This window comes from Lingula anatina, chromosome 10, assembly GCF_051362555.1.
Source record: "Lingula anatina isolate TDL-2025a chromosome 10, LinAna3.0, whole genome shotgun sequence".
Classification (NCBI taxonomy): domain Eukaryota; kingdom Metazoa; phylum Brachiopoda; class Lingulata; order Lingulida; family Lingulidae; genus Lingula; species Lingula anatina.
Window position 1 is genome coordinate 1778043 of NC_141776.1, and position 17668 is coordinate 1795710.

Sequence of the window (17668 nt, forward strand, 5' to 3'; positions counted from 1 at the left end):
GATATTTTGGGCATTGCATTTGGTTCTTTTTCCATTTTCTCATCTCATTTGTTTTGCTGTTTATGATTCTAAACATAAAACCTTGTCGTATTTGGTTAAAGTACGAATAGAAATGAAAGTTGACAACGCACTACGGTCACTGGATTATTTTTCATGTTTTTTAATATTTCAATAACAAATACGTGCCACACTGCCTAACTCCCGCATTGGCCACAACAGACTCATAACCAGCTGTAATAAAAGGCCAATTTCATGAGTGATTGAAGGAAGAGTGATTGCAAGAAAATCTCTAATTTTTTGAAGTTCCAACCAGTTTCTGTGTCAAAAAAAAAAAAAAAAAAAAAAAAAAAACTAACGTTTAACGGGGTCTGTCGTGTACAGCAAACAGTGTATCTAGCCGAGCTATAGTATCATATTAATTTACAAATTTATCACATTGGTAATTCCGATCCGTTCCACCAGGAAAACAGTGATGCCAATGCCAAATATCAACGTTTAAATTTCTAGATAAATATTTATTTATTGTAAGGAGGAAGTTTGTATATTACTAACATGTATTTGCCCTTTTCTTGGCCTGTTTTGGTTGAATAATTTGGCTGATATTCCAACACTTTCTCGCCCTAACCTAGCTGCTTCGGCATTCATAGCACACACACAAACGAGAGAGAGAGAGAGAGGGACCAATGTCAAGGATAGAAGGATTTTTTAAAGTTTTATTTACTCGGACTAAATCTTGCCTGACGACAAAGTCCAATTTCGCGTTCAGAATAAGCAATTCGACTTAACAATCATCGATTTGCATATAGTCGTATATGAAAAGCGATGCTTGTTTAGTCACATTGCTTATTCTGGATAATTCAATATCATCCAAAGCGTCATACGGGTTTCCATTCGTTTTAATCCCTACGTCCTGAAATTAACTGGGTAATGCAAATAAAATATCACAGAGAGGCCTCTTTGTTGCAATGTTTTGGCTGTTAGTCCATAACGCGCACACACACACACACACACACGCACATAGAAGAGAAAGAGAGAGAGAGAGGGAGGGACAAAAAACTGACATCTAGATCGCTGCCACGGAAAAAGGATATCATAAATTTGATTTAACTGAGCAATTCAAATATAATGTCGCAATCTGGTTATAGACCTTCATAGGCTCTGGTTGAATGTTTTAGGTTACCTGTTACAAATTCGTCCACATCCAGCATTTTAGGTGGTGGACAGACTATAACACATGTGTGTGAGAGAGAGAGAGAGAGAGAGACCGAATTTCATCAGAAATAATCATCGCAACAATTGGGTCAATTCGTTGGGAATCATTGTAATAAAAAAGACAAAAAAAAGTTTGCAAGAGTTGCCTTTACTGCTTTACCCAACACTTATATTTGTCAAGCTGCATGAGTGTTTATGGAAGTCCCGACCTGTATGGAAATTTTCTAGGTCAAATATAAAACTACACTGATGTACCGGTACTTGCAGTATATTATAATCAGTAGTGAGGAGAGTTTGCATTTCCTGAGCTGACATCAACGAGGAAAAACGAAGTAATTTCTATGTTAACTGAGAAATATTGTAATCAGTGCAATTCTGTAACTTGTTGGTGATCTTATCCACTGCGTACACCGATCGTTGCTAAATAGCCAGTGGAATGTATCTCAGCCAGGGGCGGACGGAAACTGTCTTCTGGGTCAGATTTTTTCCAAATTTATATTAACGGGCATCTAACTTTTTTGCTGTTGCAAGAAGGTCAAAAATCTTAGATGGAACAATAAAAATAATTTGGAAGACTCTCAGAAAATATATCTGAATCCTCCCCTGACAGTGTTTCCGGTGGAGTGGAATGCTTCCTCTGTAATATGTTTAGTTTAAGCTTGATCAGGAATCCAATTAACCTTTAAATACCAAATACTGATTAATAAAGGAGATGGTTGCCTGATAGCACACTTTTAACAACCGCCTTTAGAATTTTGAGAGATGGATAGTGAAGGTGTGAGAATAGACACTCTCCATTTGTTGAAACTATTTCGTACATTCAACCAAATATAGAGAAAATTTTGTTTCAAGTAATTCAACCATATACAGTGGTCGGAATAATTTTGTTTCCGTTGTACACCGGTGTAACCACGTTCGAAATGTTTTAATCCCTATCTTGTGAATAGAAGGGGGCGGACAAACAATGGAGGGCCGTATAAATCCCTTCAAAATTCGAACGCACAAACACAATAGCTTAGGTGGAATAACACAATACTTAATACGTGTGAACCCCATGACGCCGGTTTCTGTGGCCCAGCGCGAGCGTGACAATCCGCTGTAACTAGGTGTAATTAACAGCAGGATACATCAGCCAGAAGGTCCCTATTGTTTGTTGCGGCGATAGGATTATAGCTTGAAGAGGCTAAACCCATGCTAAGGCGTGCCACGCGAAGCGAACTGTCCTTTTGTTCACTAGTTTGGCACGCGCAGCTGGTTTTTAGTGTTGCTAACAAACTGCTAGTTAAATTTGTTATCAGTTATTTCATCCTATATGAAATTTCCGCAGTCAAAAATTGAACTAATTATTGTTTGTTTGGTTGAAATGCATGAGCGTCAGCATCAATCTGTCTCAAAAAATTCCTATTGCATTAATTTATAAATGTATAATTTATTTATGTACTTACGTTTTAATTTGAAATATCTGCATTCAAGCGTTCAAGTATTTATAAAACATGAATGATAATGAAAGAGGAATAAGGAAATAACATATTACTTATATTATGCTTATATTATAATATTGAAATTAAATGAGGTACATTGACATAGGCGCAATGACAATCCAACTACAACGTGCAACAGGGGGAAGTCTGGCTGTATGATCATACAATATACGAAAGTACGGTCAATTAAAAGTGTAAATCATCAGTTAAATAGGAGGGGGTCTTACTATGGTCGCTATCTATTGTTAAACCCGACTGTTATTGTCTCTCGAACAAGCTTAAAGCATGCCTATACAATTACTGTGTCTCCGGCTGCCGTTCAGAAACACCATGTCGAACGTATTTTGCTACAGTGAGAAACATGGTACACTAGCGACTTGTTTTAGATCACTCAAGAAAGGATGCATACGTGCGACACCAGAGGAAAAACAATCAAGTATGCGTCTGATCCATTAATAGTAATTGCACAGTGCATGTTACTAGACCTTTGTCCTAACTCAGTAGTTAGGAATAGGATGTTTGGATAAAAAGCTTCTATTCAACTCGCTTAGACCTAGGGCGTGATGCTATCATCCGATGAAACACGTAACTGCACCCTCTACCTGAACCTGAAGTCCCTTTATCTGAAACAAAAACTGCCCCTTGAACATGTCCATTTTTTAATCGTCAAATGATTTGTGATTTCATTGAACGTCTTTGATCGGAAGCTTTCAAGTGACAATAACCGAACCATGTGTTGATTATTTATTAAAGCGTAATTAAGTTTATTCAACATGATCTATTTTGTAAACGATACTTGCCAAGATTGAGCTTGGATTGATCACCGTCACTATTTAGCTACTCGCCTATAATGCGTGCTGAACGACAGACAACTTAAAAATATTATCTGTGTAACTGTGCAAATGTAAATGTTAAAATATAACAAAGCCGGCATCTAATCAATCGAACATATTTATATTTGTTCTTTTTAAACCAGTGTAAGGGTAACGCCAAATCAAAGCAAGCCTTGCAGACTGGTTTTGTTTAAACTGTCGTGCATCAAGTAAAGCTAAGTAAAGCCTGTTTCTACTTCGCAGTGTTCATCCCAGCCATAAAACTGCATGAAGGATAACAAGACTCCGTAGACCTGTGCTTCAGGTTTCCAGGAGTCCCGTGTAACACAATAATATCGAAGGCCTGAGTGCGACTCTAGAAAATGTTTCGACCGCGGGACCTGCGTACTGCACAGATATGGCCTGTTTTGCTTCCGGTGTCAATGTCTCGAAGGTTTTTAAGGACTGCGATGCAGTGTGGGTGAGTTCTCTCCCCTCCAGACTGCACATTTACCTGTAGTCAACCAGTGTTCCGTTATTATAACGCAAGAGTAGCTTATATGGTCTGAGATCAGGTGCCTCTCTGTGTAATTGTGATACTGCAAGTGCCAAAATTCTAGTGATTAAATTTAGCCATTGGCTAAATAATTCCAATATGTAGCCAAATGATATAATAACGCCCGTTAAGTTGATTTGAAAGTGAGAAGTACACAATCGTTTGCGTATATATATATTAAAAAGAAAAATAGAACAGCAGCTATTTTGCCCCGACAGTTTTCATTGCATCTTCAGGGGGTTTGTTTATTTTGCTTACTATATGATGTCATAAAGGCTCAGTGTGATGTCTCTAACAATGGATATTTGTGGTAATGGTAATGATGTTATGGTAATGAGTGTAAAAGGAAAAATTGAGACAGATGTGTATTACAAAACAACAGACACAAAACAATATATCCCTTTTAACTCGTGTCATCCCAGACACATTAAGCACAACATACCATACAATCTAACTCGAAGACTATGCACAATTGTCTCAAATGAAACCATATTAAAACAAAGGCTCAAAGAGCTGGAAGGAGACAATACCCAAGACAACTGATACAAACTGGGATTAAAAAAGCAGATACAGAAGAAAGACCCGAGGACCACCAAAGGCAAATGAAAAAAGGAAGCCATACCGTACATATCGACATACATGTACCTATATATATGACTCGCCAGGGTTTTATATCTTCCCATTGTATGTACATGTACAGGTATATCGACAGATGCAGCAAAAAAGAGACAAAAGATTTGAATTTAAGTTCAGTTTTATATTTTGAAAACTGAGCACATCTAAATGCACCCTAGTGGTCTAAAAATTAAGCCCCCAAACTGACTACAGAAACGACTACTGTACTTTCATCACTTCCAATTTCAAAATTCAGAATTGTTCAATAATCCAAATATACTACAAGACGTATTGATGCAGTAAATCCGTTTTCACGGTAACCCCCGTCGCAAACACACTATTGGTATGATGCTTAATGACATTTGTCATAGTTCTCGGTCAATTGCGTACATACAGGGACCAAGGTTAATGCGTCCGCAGCTTGACAAATTATTTCTTATTAATATTGATTTATTATTAAAACTGAAAGTTGTAAAGGGAGCTCTGACCGATTTATTGTTTGCCAATTTGATTTGAAGTGTTACTCTTTAGAGTTAATGATGTTGCACCAGCTCCCCCGTCCGAGCACGCATTTTATTTAAAGATGCATACAATGTCAATTTTTTGTCATAAAAACCAACCAAATGCCAGCATATAGTTTTAAGTAGTATAACTAAGAGAATTACCAAAAGGCACTGTTTAATTTTACCCGAAAGTGATGTTTGAACAGATTTTTCTGCCAGCATTCTATGCTGTATGTCAATAGGGCAGAAAAGAAGGTCACGAAAGTAGGTTAAATTGACAACCAAAAATTTAAAGAAAGGAGCACTCTAAAGCTCTTTTATGGCTGATCGGGTGACTTATTCAGTTTATCCCTTGGCATGTCGAATTTATTAGAGTCGTATAAGAAACTAGTAGAAGTGGTTTACATGTGTTACTGGGAATCCACGCTCCACCGATGCTCGGTTCGTATGTGCCTTTAAACTTTTTACATTTGTACATGCAGCATTTTATAAACCTGCACCCTCTTATTTAAAAGAGCTAGTTCCACATTATATGCCATCACGAAATCTTAGATCAGGTGACCACAATCTTTTTAAGGCTTGTAAGGCAAGTTTGGTGTTGTTCAGTGAAAAAGCTTTTTTAAAATTGCAGCACGAGAGAGAGAATGGTATACTTTGCCCATCAATCTTAGACAAATTGTAGGCCCTGGAGATTTTAAAAAGGAAATTAAAACCTACCTTTTTAAGCAATATTATTTTTGAATTATTGTAATATTACATTTTACGAATAATTGTTCATGGCCTAATTTTCATCTCTTATCCTTTTTGTAGGCCTATATCTTTTTTTTTTACCTTTAACTTTTTTTATATAACTATTTTCCTTCTTTTCATCTTATGACCATTTGTATTTTTTCCTTTTAATTGTGAATTTTATAAAGTTTATTTTGTAAAGTCTATTGAACATAGCCTATAAATAAATAAATATATGTTATTATTATTAAACTGCAAAACATCGTCGTCTGTTTCTCAAATGAATTGGGGACCATGACCGTTTCTGGGTAGAACAATGAAACCGCGTGACTTTCTTTATTGAGGTCATATTTCACCTGCACCACTCAACCAGTCAACACAGAATTTACAGAAATCCAGAAGAGGCCTACGACTAACGTGTCTCGCGTCTAAAGTGATTAGGGTCATTGACAGCGTCAGTATTTGGAGTGGATACCACACTGGTTCCAAAACGTTAATGGTAGTCATCAATGAAAACCTGAACCAGATCAAATAAAGGAATAATCTTGAAACCACTTGACTATCACTTGATAGCGAGCAACTTGGGAACAATTTTAGGTTGCACGATGAGATCGCCGGTTCAGACACAACACTTTTAATATCGGATACCTTACAGAATCAAGGAAATGAGCAGCTACCTTGGTCATCAAAATTGCCATTTTTGAACCACATAGACAATATTTGGGTAGACAATACAATCAACAGTCTATATGTCTTACAACAAAACTGAACCAAATTGTACGAATTGTGACCGATGCCTAAAATGTTATTCCAGATTGAACTCTAAAAACCTATCCCAATGAAAACTTTTCCGCTTGAGAGCCCTGACAGCACCCAGATGAGTTCAGGCGTAACAGCAACCGTTGCTTTGACTAGACACTGACATGAGGGTCCCTTGTAGGGCGTCTTACCCTTTTACGGACGGTACTTGGGGAAAAATGTATATCCCAACTATCTCTTTTAATTCTTGTCGAGTGACTTAGAATAGGCATGTATTTTTGTTTGCTTCAGTGGCGAATTTAATTAATGAACTGATGTCACAATGACATCAAAGAGATAATTAAGGTAATAATAATTGTTTGTTTGAGATTCAAAATTCCGTAAGAAATACATTGTAAACAACGCATGGCAATATATCATATTGCATTTTATCACTAAAACGGCCGTAATTGTAGTAAAACTAAAATCTGTGCTTTCGATGCCCATTTCTCGGTCGTCAAGCCATCCGTTACTAATGACGTAGGAATGGCACGCGGATTCGCGTTCATTCGAGATCAAAACAACAAATGGCGGAAGAAATCGAGGAAGAAAGCAGACCCGTGATGCAGTCCTCACACGTAAGTTGCGAGTTTTTGTACAGTTCGTTAGATAACGAAAAGTCCAGTACTGCTCACATTGTAGATATAAATGGATTTTGAGTAATAAGTCGAATATATCTTATGAATCTTATATTATTGTTATTAGTGTTGTTTCTGTCTGCTTGTCCCGCGGTTTTAAGCAGGTCACCACATAATCTTGCTCGATATCGCGTGACTATGCAATGTCAGAGAGGGCTCCGTCTGTTATAATCTCTTAAGAGATTATAACAAAAAAAAAGAACTTTTAAAAATGAAAAAAACCTGGACTAACTTTGAATGTAGGAACGGAGTCATTAACCATTGGTTGGTATGGGAAAATTGCCGTTTACTCCAGGAAAATCCAATGTATGGCCAAAATGAAGAGTTATTATGCCTTTAAAGGTTCCTAAAACACGATTTTTATCATTATTTTCATTTGCCAGTCAGCAAAATAGGAAACACTGATGCAAAATAATTTGGAAACAAATATTCAATATTAAATGTCAAGTCTGTTTGTACAGGTGTAGTAATGACAATGTATACAAGTATTAGATAAATGGCTTTTTATGTCACACGTTCCGGTACATAGTGTGATTTTGTCGTTTATCAAATTTACAAGTAAACATGTTTTGATTTGGTTCGTAGAAAGACGTGCTTACCGAATGGCAAGATAGAGGTAGTAAACCAGCATTGCTTTTCATTAGTCATATACTGAAAGTAATTTCGTATTACCTAATGCGGGTTTAAATTATGTATGAAAGTAGCATTGAGTTAAAAGAGTAGGTAAAAGACGAGGAAAAACCAAGTAAGTTTTATGTAAACTGAGAAATATTTTGATAATAACTATATATTAGTTATTGCTGCAATCCTGCAACTTTATGGTGACCTCTTGCGCACACTGATCGTTGGTAACTAAACAGTGAAATATCTCTCAGGTGGAGGTGGTGCTTTCTCTCAAATATCTGTTAAATTTGACAGGGAAAGGTATTCTTACCGAACCGTATGGCAAGATAGAGGTAGTAAACAAGCATTGCTTTTCATTAGTCATATTCTGAAAGTAAATTCATAATACCTGACGCGTCATACTGGTTTACATTATGTATCGCAGTAGTATTGATATTGGCTGTATGATGCAAATGACATATGTGACTGGTGTGAGAGGCCTACTTTGGATGCATTTTTGGCTGATATTCCAACACTTTCTCGCCCTTACCTAACTGTTTAGGCATGCGCAACGCACACGCACACACACACACATACAAAGACACATAGACACAAGACCAAGAAAGAGAGGGGGAGAGAGAAAAAAATCTTACAGCTAGATTGCTGTTAGGGATAGGAGAAAAAATTGATTTAACTCATCGATGCAAATAAAATTTACAAACAAAAAGTAATTTTGGCCAGAGTTTTCTTAACCGCCATACATAATTACTTATATATGTCAAGCTATAGGTGTGTTTATGGAAGTCCCTATACCTAAGTTTTCTAGATCCCATATAAAAATACACCTTTCATGCTGAACGAACGGAACCGATGAAAGACCTACAAACGGCGTGTGACAGTAAACGGGGCATCATTTATTTATATAACCACTTTCGTGGTTGGATGGCTTCTAGTGTGCCACGTTTTTCATGAGATACACTGATGTACTGACAGTATATTAATTCACATTGAGTAGGTAAAAAGACGAGGAAAAACCAGGTGAGTTTTATGTAAACTGAGAAATATTTTGTTTGCTGCAATCCTGCAACTTGATGGTGATCCCTTGCGCACACTGGTTGTTGCTAAATAAACAGTAAAATATATCCCGGTGGTTCTAGTAGAGGGTGGTGCTTCCTCTCAAATATTTGTTACATTTGACAGGGAATCCAGGGGACTTGAAGACTATCAAAGGCTGATTTATACAAGAGGCGATAACCTTACAGTGGGGTTCATAATAATGTGTCTTTTTATTTCCGTTTCATAGCATTTGAAATATTTCAATGCCTTTTTTGTGAATAGAGAGGGGTGGGCAAACAATGGACAACTAAACAATCCAGTCAAATCCTACACGGAATAACACAGCAACTCAAATGGAAAAACACAATAGCTTTGCTGAGTGAACACCATGGCCCGGTATGTGTGGTCTATTAGGAGTGGGACTATCCCCTGTAGCTAGGTGTCATTTACAGCAGGGTGCATCAGCCTAAAGATCACCATTGTTTGTTACGGTGACAATTAAGCCGATAGCTTTAAGTGGCTGGGAACAATGCAGACGCGTGCTACGACAATCAGTCCAAGAGCCAGCTGTTTTGCCATTATCTTATATCCCCGTCACGCTATAGAGGCGGAATGAGCAAGAATGCCGTCGGAAAGACAATTCTTTGTGCGTTCCTGGATACTCAAAGAGTTCTGGTAATGGTTCTGCTTGATACCTGCTGATTCCGAATAAATGTGACGGGGGCTTAAAGGTACATACGAACCGAGCATCGGTGGAGCCTGGATTCCCAGTAACACATGTAAACCACTTCTACTAGATTCTTATATGACTCAAATAAATTCGACATGCAAAGGGAAAAACTGAATAGATCACTCGATGAGCCATAAAAGACCTTTAGACTGCTCCTTTCTTTAAATTTATGGTTGTAAATTTAACCTACTTTCGTGACCTACGTTCCTGCCCCATTGACATACAGCTTAGAATCCCAGCAGAAAAATCCGTTCAAACATCATTTTCGGGTAAAATTATACAATGCCTTTTGGTAATTCTCTTAGTTATACTACTTGAAACTATATGCTGGCATTTGGTTGGTTTCTATGACAAAAAATGACTTTGTATGCATCTTTAATCTATGCATATTGTCACATTTTATCATTGCATCTATCCCATATATTAATAAGTGGTGCTTGTTATCATGACACTGCTATTGCTGATACATTAATAAGTAGTGCTCAGCATCATAATAAAACACGCTGAGGGAGGGGGGGTCACGGTGTAATTGGATGGTTAGTGACGTTACGATTCATTTTTATGAAGAAAGTGAAAAGTAAAAACGTATGATTATTATAATTATGCTGCACAGATGAATCGTCTAAAATAGCATTTCAAATGTTTAATGTTGAAATACTTTATGTATAAAATGATAAAACATGGCTTTACAAAATGTGAATTAGTGCATTTTTGTTTTTCGAGGAAATAATATTCCATATACAAAGTATTATACACATGGAATATCCAGCAAACAAAACACAATACAAGATTTCTTTACAAGATTTTGATTGGAGACACTGAACCACTCGTTCTCACAAGCAACTGCTGCGGGAATGACTTATTATGGCCTTGAAACAAACGACCATGTTGCAATTTGTTGAGCCCTATTTAGTTTAAAGATGTTCATACATGTCTGATGGTGTTGGCATTTTAATACTTTTTTCTTCTGAACATCTTATTTTATTCCAGCATAGAAGTGCTATAAAAAGGGAATGTATCTAACATCAACCAAACAATGATGGGAGTGTTCTTCTGCCCGAGCCTTGTTTTGGCCTTGATGGCATGCGCCTTACTCAGTCAAACTCAGCTTAGCCAAACTAGAACCTGTAAGTGAATATGGACACTATAATACCTTGTCTGCAATTATGTTATACATTGTCAATTTTCATCTCAGCATTTCAATGACAAAATCCGAAGGTCATTTTATGTCAGCTTACACTGTTTGTCCATGTTATTTCTGTCATTTTTTTCCTGGAGTTAAGTCCATAAAAGCTACGTGAATTAATAGACCTGAATTAATATACCCGAGGGAGTTTTAGTACGACTGAGGGACCCATTGGATAACAGGCCCGTAGTTGGGAGGGGGTACGAACGCACTGTCCTTTCACTGTGTGATGTACACATGCAGTGTGTTTCACTGAGGGCCCTGCTATGCGTTGTTATATATAATTCACTTTATCCAATAAAAATTGGGGCTAATATCACTGCTTTTGGCAAGATGTTTATAACATTCTGTGGCCAAATTTAAATGTAGTTTTTATTGAGGCAAAGACTACGTAAGAAAATCGTTACTATTAATTATTATCTTTCAGTAGCACTTTAGCCAAGTATGGTGGTTGGAACTACCTATTTGTATACTCAAGTGTGGTAAACCTGTTTTTCCAATTTTTATTTAATAAAAAAAAATAATAATGGGCACAAAAAGGCATTGCGTACATAATCGAATACATCAACGGGGATTTTTTTTTTTTTTTTTTTAATTCTCTTTTATGGAATTTTTGAGTTCTGAATCATTCCATCTCCCTGCAGAAAATACAATCCAAGCTGCGACGTATGTGACCCTCGTAATGAACATTCACAATAAACAGCACCGTTATATGGCCAGGTCTTTTTCCTACTCCAACCTCTATTTGCTGAATGCTATAAGCGAGGAGACAACACGTACATAGTTTAATTGTCTTTGGTATGAGCAGGCCAGGGGAATAAAACTCCATGCGTGGACGTTTTAAAATCATTTGGACATGGCGCACAAGGCGTGGCATTTTGAAAATAATAAGATATACATGGCAAATCAATTCAAATTGTTTGAATTTCAAAAGTTTCAACTATATATTTATATGTAGAATGATAAAGCATGCCTAACATTTAAATTGCCTGGCAATATCTATCTTCAGACGGATGCGAGCCAAACAGTTGCTATAATGATGGAGTTTGCTTAGAAAGTGTCGAGGATCCTTCTGGCTTTCAGTGCATTTGCCCTGGTGCCTTTTTTGGAAAAAGATGCGAATTGCGTAAGCAGTGTCCTCATAACAAATTTGTTCTTTGTGGATAACAGGAAATAGTTATACAACATGTAAGAAACATGTTAGAAAGCAAGATTAATATCGCAACAATTGATACCAGCAGATATGCTTCATTTTATGCAATTTATCCATTAGCAACGTGTCTTCCTCTATATGTAGGAGTTTTAATTAATTTATTTTTTTTCTGCAAAACGACCATTATGTCATCATCGCTTGATGGCGCGGTATGGTCCCATGTATATTGACGACATCTAGTTTAAATGCTTTTATTATTAAATATAAGAAAAAAGGCTCAGCAGAAGTACGCAAAAATCTCAGAGTTCTGTACGAAATGAATTCCATAGATATCAGTTACCCTGTCTAAGTAACTGCTTAAATCATAAGAATTGAAATATCTCAAATTAAAGAGCACGCGTAGCAGTTTATTACCCTTGCAATATTTCATTTCAGGCCCGTGCCGCCTTAATTACTGCTGGAATGGTGCAAAGTGTGCAGTTAATACTACAAATTTGCTTTCGTGGTGCATTTGTCCGGAGGGGTATCACGGACAATTTTGCGATAAAGGTAGGCCGTACCCTTCTTATATTGCATTTAATGTGTAATTTGTAGCAGCAAAAGAAAATACAAAGAGAATTAACCATCGCAAATATTGACACCAGAACATATGCAATAGTAACTTCTATATCCCGAGATCAAGTCATATGACACTAGATCTCTGTTTGTTGACTATAACACAACTAACATATTCAGGTGATTAGGTGGAATTTATAAAACACGCCCTATGGCTCTAGATTTCTGTTTATTAATTATAATACAAGTAACTAATTCATGTGACTAGGTGAAAACACGTCCTATGGTAACACCCGTTAAGGCGGTTTTAAAAGGTCAAGTATTCTGTCACGGGCGAGTGCCAGCTTATATCTTTTTATTTGTTGACAGCAACGTGTGGGGAAAACGCCCAGTGCGTTTACATACCGCTAAACAAGCCATTGCCAGAGAACAATGACAGCTGCGATTCAGCATCTTACCAATATTGTGTTTGCGAAAAGGGTTACCTTGGGGACGGATTGAGATGCACCAGTAAGTTTTGTAGTTTATTGGATTATTGAACAATTCCGAAATTTGAAATTTGACATGATGAAAGTACAGGAGTCCTTTCCACAGGCAGTTTTGGGGCTAAATTTTTAGACCCCAGAGTTTTAGCCGATTTTAAAATTTTAACTATATGTATGAAATGATTAAACATCTCTAACATTTAAATTGGCTTGCCATCTATTTTCAGACGAATGTGAGCCTGACACTTGCCATAATGATGGGCTTTGCGCAGATCATATTGATGAATCGCCTGGCATTCACTGTATTTGCTTCTTAGACTTTTTCGGAGAGAGATGCGAATTGCGTAAGCAATGTCCTCGTGACACTTAATATCGACTTTTCTGGATAATATGAAATAGTTATGTATAGCACAAGCTCATAAAACGTTTACTATAGCAAGAACTGATACCACCAGATATGCTTCATTTTATATAATTAATTCTATGGTGGTGTGTCTTCCTAAATATGTTAATTAAATGAGTTATTCATTTATTTAATTATTTATTTTATAGTTTTTTACTGTGAAATGAACAGTATTCCATTATCGCTTGATGGCGCGGGGTGGTCCAGTGTTAATTAATATAACACATTGTCAACATTCAGGGCCGTAGCCTGAGCAAAATGCCAGGGGGGGCAGTAAGCGGACACGAGGGGGCGAAGCTACCGAGGGGGGAGGGTGTGGTGTGTAAAATTCCAAATTCCAGGGGGGGCAGCTGCCCCCCCTGCCCCCCCGGAGGCTACGGCCCTGACATTTAGTTTAAGTGATTTTACATCTGAAGAGTAAGAAAAATGGCCTAGGAAAGTACACAAAAAGTGACAGGTGTACGCAATTAATTCCATTGATATTAGTTACCCTGCTTAAAGATGCATACAAAGTCAATTTTTTGTCACAAAAACCAACCAAATGCCAGCATATAGTTTCAAGTAGTATAACTAAGAGAATTACCAAAAGGCATATTGCTTAATTTTACTCCAAAATGATGTTTGAACGGATTTTTCTGCTGGCATTCTAAGCTGTATGTCAATGGGGCAGGAAAGGAGGTCAGGAAAGTAGGTTAAATTTACAACCATAAATTTAAAGAAAGGAGCAGTCTAAAGGTCTTTTATGGCTGTTCGAGTGATCTATTCAGTTTATCCCTTAGCATGTCGAATTTATTTGAGTCATATAAGAATCTAGTAGAAGTGGTTTACATGTATTACTGGGAATCCACGCTCCACCGATGCTCGGTTCGTATGCACCTTTAAGTAAATGCTTAAGTTATAAGAATTGAAATAACTTAACGGTGAGAGAGCATTTTATAATTCTTGCAGTGTCCTCATTTCAGGTCCGTGCCGCAATAATGGTTGCTTGAATGGTGGAACGTGTGGAGTTCATTCTATAACTTTGCGATCGTGGTGTATTTGTCCCGAGGGTTATTTCGGAACATTGTGTCAAAAAGGTAAGCCGTGCCTTTCTATTACTGCATACTTTGTGTATCTCAGTATTAACATATAGCAGCTGATAGATCTAAGTTGTGAAGCATGCAGCAAAAGAAATTACAAAGCAAATTTAGCAGCGCAAAAATTGCTGCCAGAAAATATGTAGCAAGTACAGTAATAGTACCTTCTACAGACTGATATCAAGTCATATGGCTCTAGATCTCTCTTTAAAAACTATAAAACCATATTCAAATGATTTTGTTACGAAAACGTGTCCTATGGCTGTAGATCTCTGTTTATGATAATACAACTAACATATTCAGATGATTAGGTGGAACTTATGAAAACACGTCATAAAATAACGCCCATTAAGGTGATTTAAAATATTCAGGTATTCAGTCGCGGGCGAGTGCCAACGTACGTTTTTTAAATTTTGTTTTCAGCACAATGTGGGGAAAACGCCCAATGCGCTGACACGCTGCGTAATCGTACATTGCCCGAGAACAATGACAACTGCAATTCATTATATTACCAACATTGTATTTGCAACGAGGGTTACAGCGGGGATGGATTCAACTGCACCGGTAGGTCCTAGGTCGCATTCGGAACAGTGGACTAACTAGTTCTCGGGTCAAATATGGCTGACTCACTTGAATAATTCCCCCTAATCTATTCAGTGTCTTTATTGGATAAGACAGTCCTACCCCAAACTGTATTCAGAGTGAGGAAAAAACAGACATGGGCGAATTAAAGAGTTTAAGCAAGAAATAACGACACTCTAGCCACCTGTAATAATAATAATAATAATAATTTAAATTTGTGTTTATAAATTATATCTTAAGCAATTTGACGTCAGGCAATGTCTACAACAATGAAATCTAAGGAACAATTTGAGTAAAAGGCTATTCATAGTACATTGAGACATTTACTATATATATATATATAGGCCTGTTTATACAGGTCTGTTCATATAGTTTTGCTATTCTGCGTTTTTATCAAAACTATTTTTATTAAAAATATATATATATTTTTAAATATCAACACTTAATAAATTTGCAAAAAAATGCTTATCAGCTTGGTAGCTGGATCATAAATAAACATTATCAAACAAAAGCCGAGAAAAATGTCTTATCGTTAACTTACCGTTGTGGGACTATATGTGAGATGAACTGCCGTGACTGCAATTCTTTTTTACTTATTGAGACAGGTAGACATTATAAGACCAGGGTTAGTGAACACAGGAAACCAGTGAATGTATATAGACAAGACAAGCTCTGCCATTTCTAAGCATGTAATAGACAACGACCACAGTACTGACTGGAATTCAACCAAGATCCTTGAATCCGACTCGTCTGATATCCTACGTAAGATACAAGAGGCTATCAACATCAGCCGTCACCAGCCACCCGAGCATAGGGTCGGGGAGGTCGATGTACCTGACATTTATAAGAGGGTCTTGAGTATCAACATCTATGTACTCACGTCAGTCTGATGAAAGCCTACAGTGTACGTCTAGGTTGGCCTAAAGCTAACAGTGTAAACGTTTTTTCGGCTTTTGTTTGATAATTTTTTGACTGAATAAGTTTGTTTGTATATTACTGAATGTACAATGTGCTCTAATAAAAAACGGGATCAAGATGTCCATTAAATATATTTCTTTTCTTTCAGAATCGACAAAATAACAACCGGGAAAATAACAAAAAAAAAAAAAAAAAAAAAAAAAAAAAAAAAAAATGCAAGACAGGATACACAGTTCTTTGATTAATTTAAGAACCAAATTTATGATAGATATTCATTTGGACATTCATTGAAAATTATGTATGAATTATGTATAGCAATTAAAAATAAACTAATTTGGGCATTGCATTTGGTTCATTTTACTCCTCCGAAATTTGCTGCTCCACATTTGTTTTGATATGTATGATTCTAAACATTGATAATTCTTAACATAAAAGCCTTGACGTACGTAGGGGAAAGTACAAACATGAATGGACATTGATGACTTATTTCCCTGTTTTTTAATATTTCAAAAACAAATACCACATTACCAAACTCACCCGTTAGCCACAGCAGACTCACAGCTGTAATTATTGGTCTATTTTATGGGTATCAGAACATGTTTCGTCAAAAAGCGATTGCAGGGAGCTGTCTACTTTATTGTAGTTCTAGAGGTAGTTTATACATCTGCATGTTTGGATCAACTCTGACAACGACTGTCAAACAAACCAAACCATTTTGCCGAATTATTATTTCACAAAACTTTATAAATATATCACATTGGTAAAATGCCCTTCAATATCGACACATGACTTTAAAAACTTTTAGATAAATATTTATTATATGTAAGGAGGAAGTTTTTTATGACTAATTTGCTTTTTTTTTTGCCATTTACAACTGCACTACAAAAGTTAAACTAAAAATGATGTACTATTCCACTTACATATTTGTTTAACTGTTTTGGCATGATTTAAGATAATTACAATGTTACTTAATAGGTTAAGATAGTGAGACACGTTACCAAATCAATTAACATAAAACCTACATGTTACGATCTCAATACAAGGCCAGTTGCAACGGGACAAAATCATCTGGACAACAGCACATAAACCAAAAATCAGCAATTGCCACTCTGATGATTGTGTCTTTTGTTACTGCATCTGCCGATACTGTAATTTTGTCATTTTGATTTGGTTCGTGGAACCATAGTAGCCAAACAGTATGGTACATCAGAGTTTGCAGACAAATGTAGTTTTTCTTTAGTCATATAGTGAAAGTACTGAAAGTACACATTATCCAACGCGTCATGGGGTTTCCATTTTGTTTGACTATGACGTCCTATATTAAAGTGTCCTGAGTGTCAGAGTCACTGTGAATCGGACTTCAACATTCAACTCTGAAGCAGTGTACGATTTTGTCAATCAAACAGAACTGCTCCGCAGTGAATCTGCAGTTGAATGTCATCAGACCAAAATGAAGCATAAAACACATTTAATTCTTACTGTTTTTAAGATGTAAAGTGAACAATAAATAATGTTTCTAAAAGAAAAAGATATATCCAAAGTGTTTTGTATTTTTTTGCTTACCAAAAACAATTTGC

General features: G+C 36.6%; 1 protein-coding gene across 1 annotated transcript; it reads left to right on the plus strand.

Annotated features, from left to right (window-relative positions):
- Positions 1-8897: 8897 nt before the first annotated feature.
- On the plus strand, positions 8898-15979 carry LOC106158778 (protein glp-1-like). The gene is made up of 9 exons (XM_086998062.1): positions 8898-8985; positions 10724-10860; positions 11929-12045; positions 12508-12621; positions 12997-13137; positions 13340-13456; positions 14478-14591; positions 15015-15155; positions 15779-15979. Exons 2-9 carry the CDS (start codon positions 10770-10772, stop codon positions 15856-15858), a joined length of 915 nt encoding a protein of 304 aa, XP_086854188.1. The 5' UTR covers positions 8898-8985; positions 10724-10769; the 3' UTR covers positions 15859-15979.
- Positions 15980-17668: the final 1689 nt, after the last annotated feature.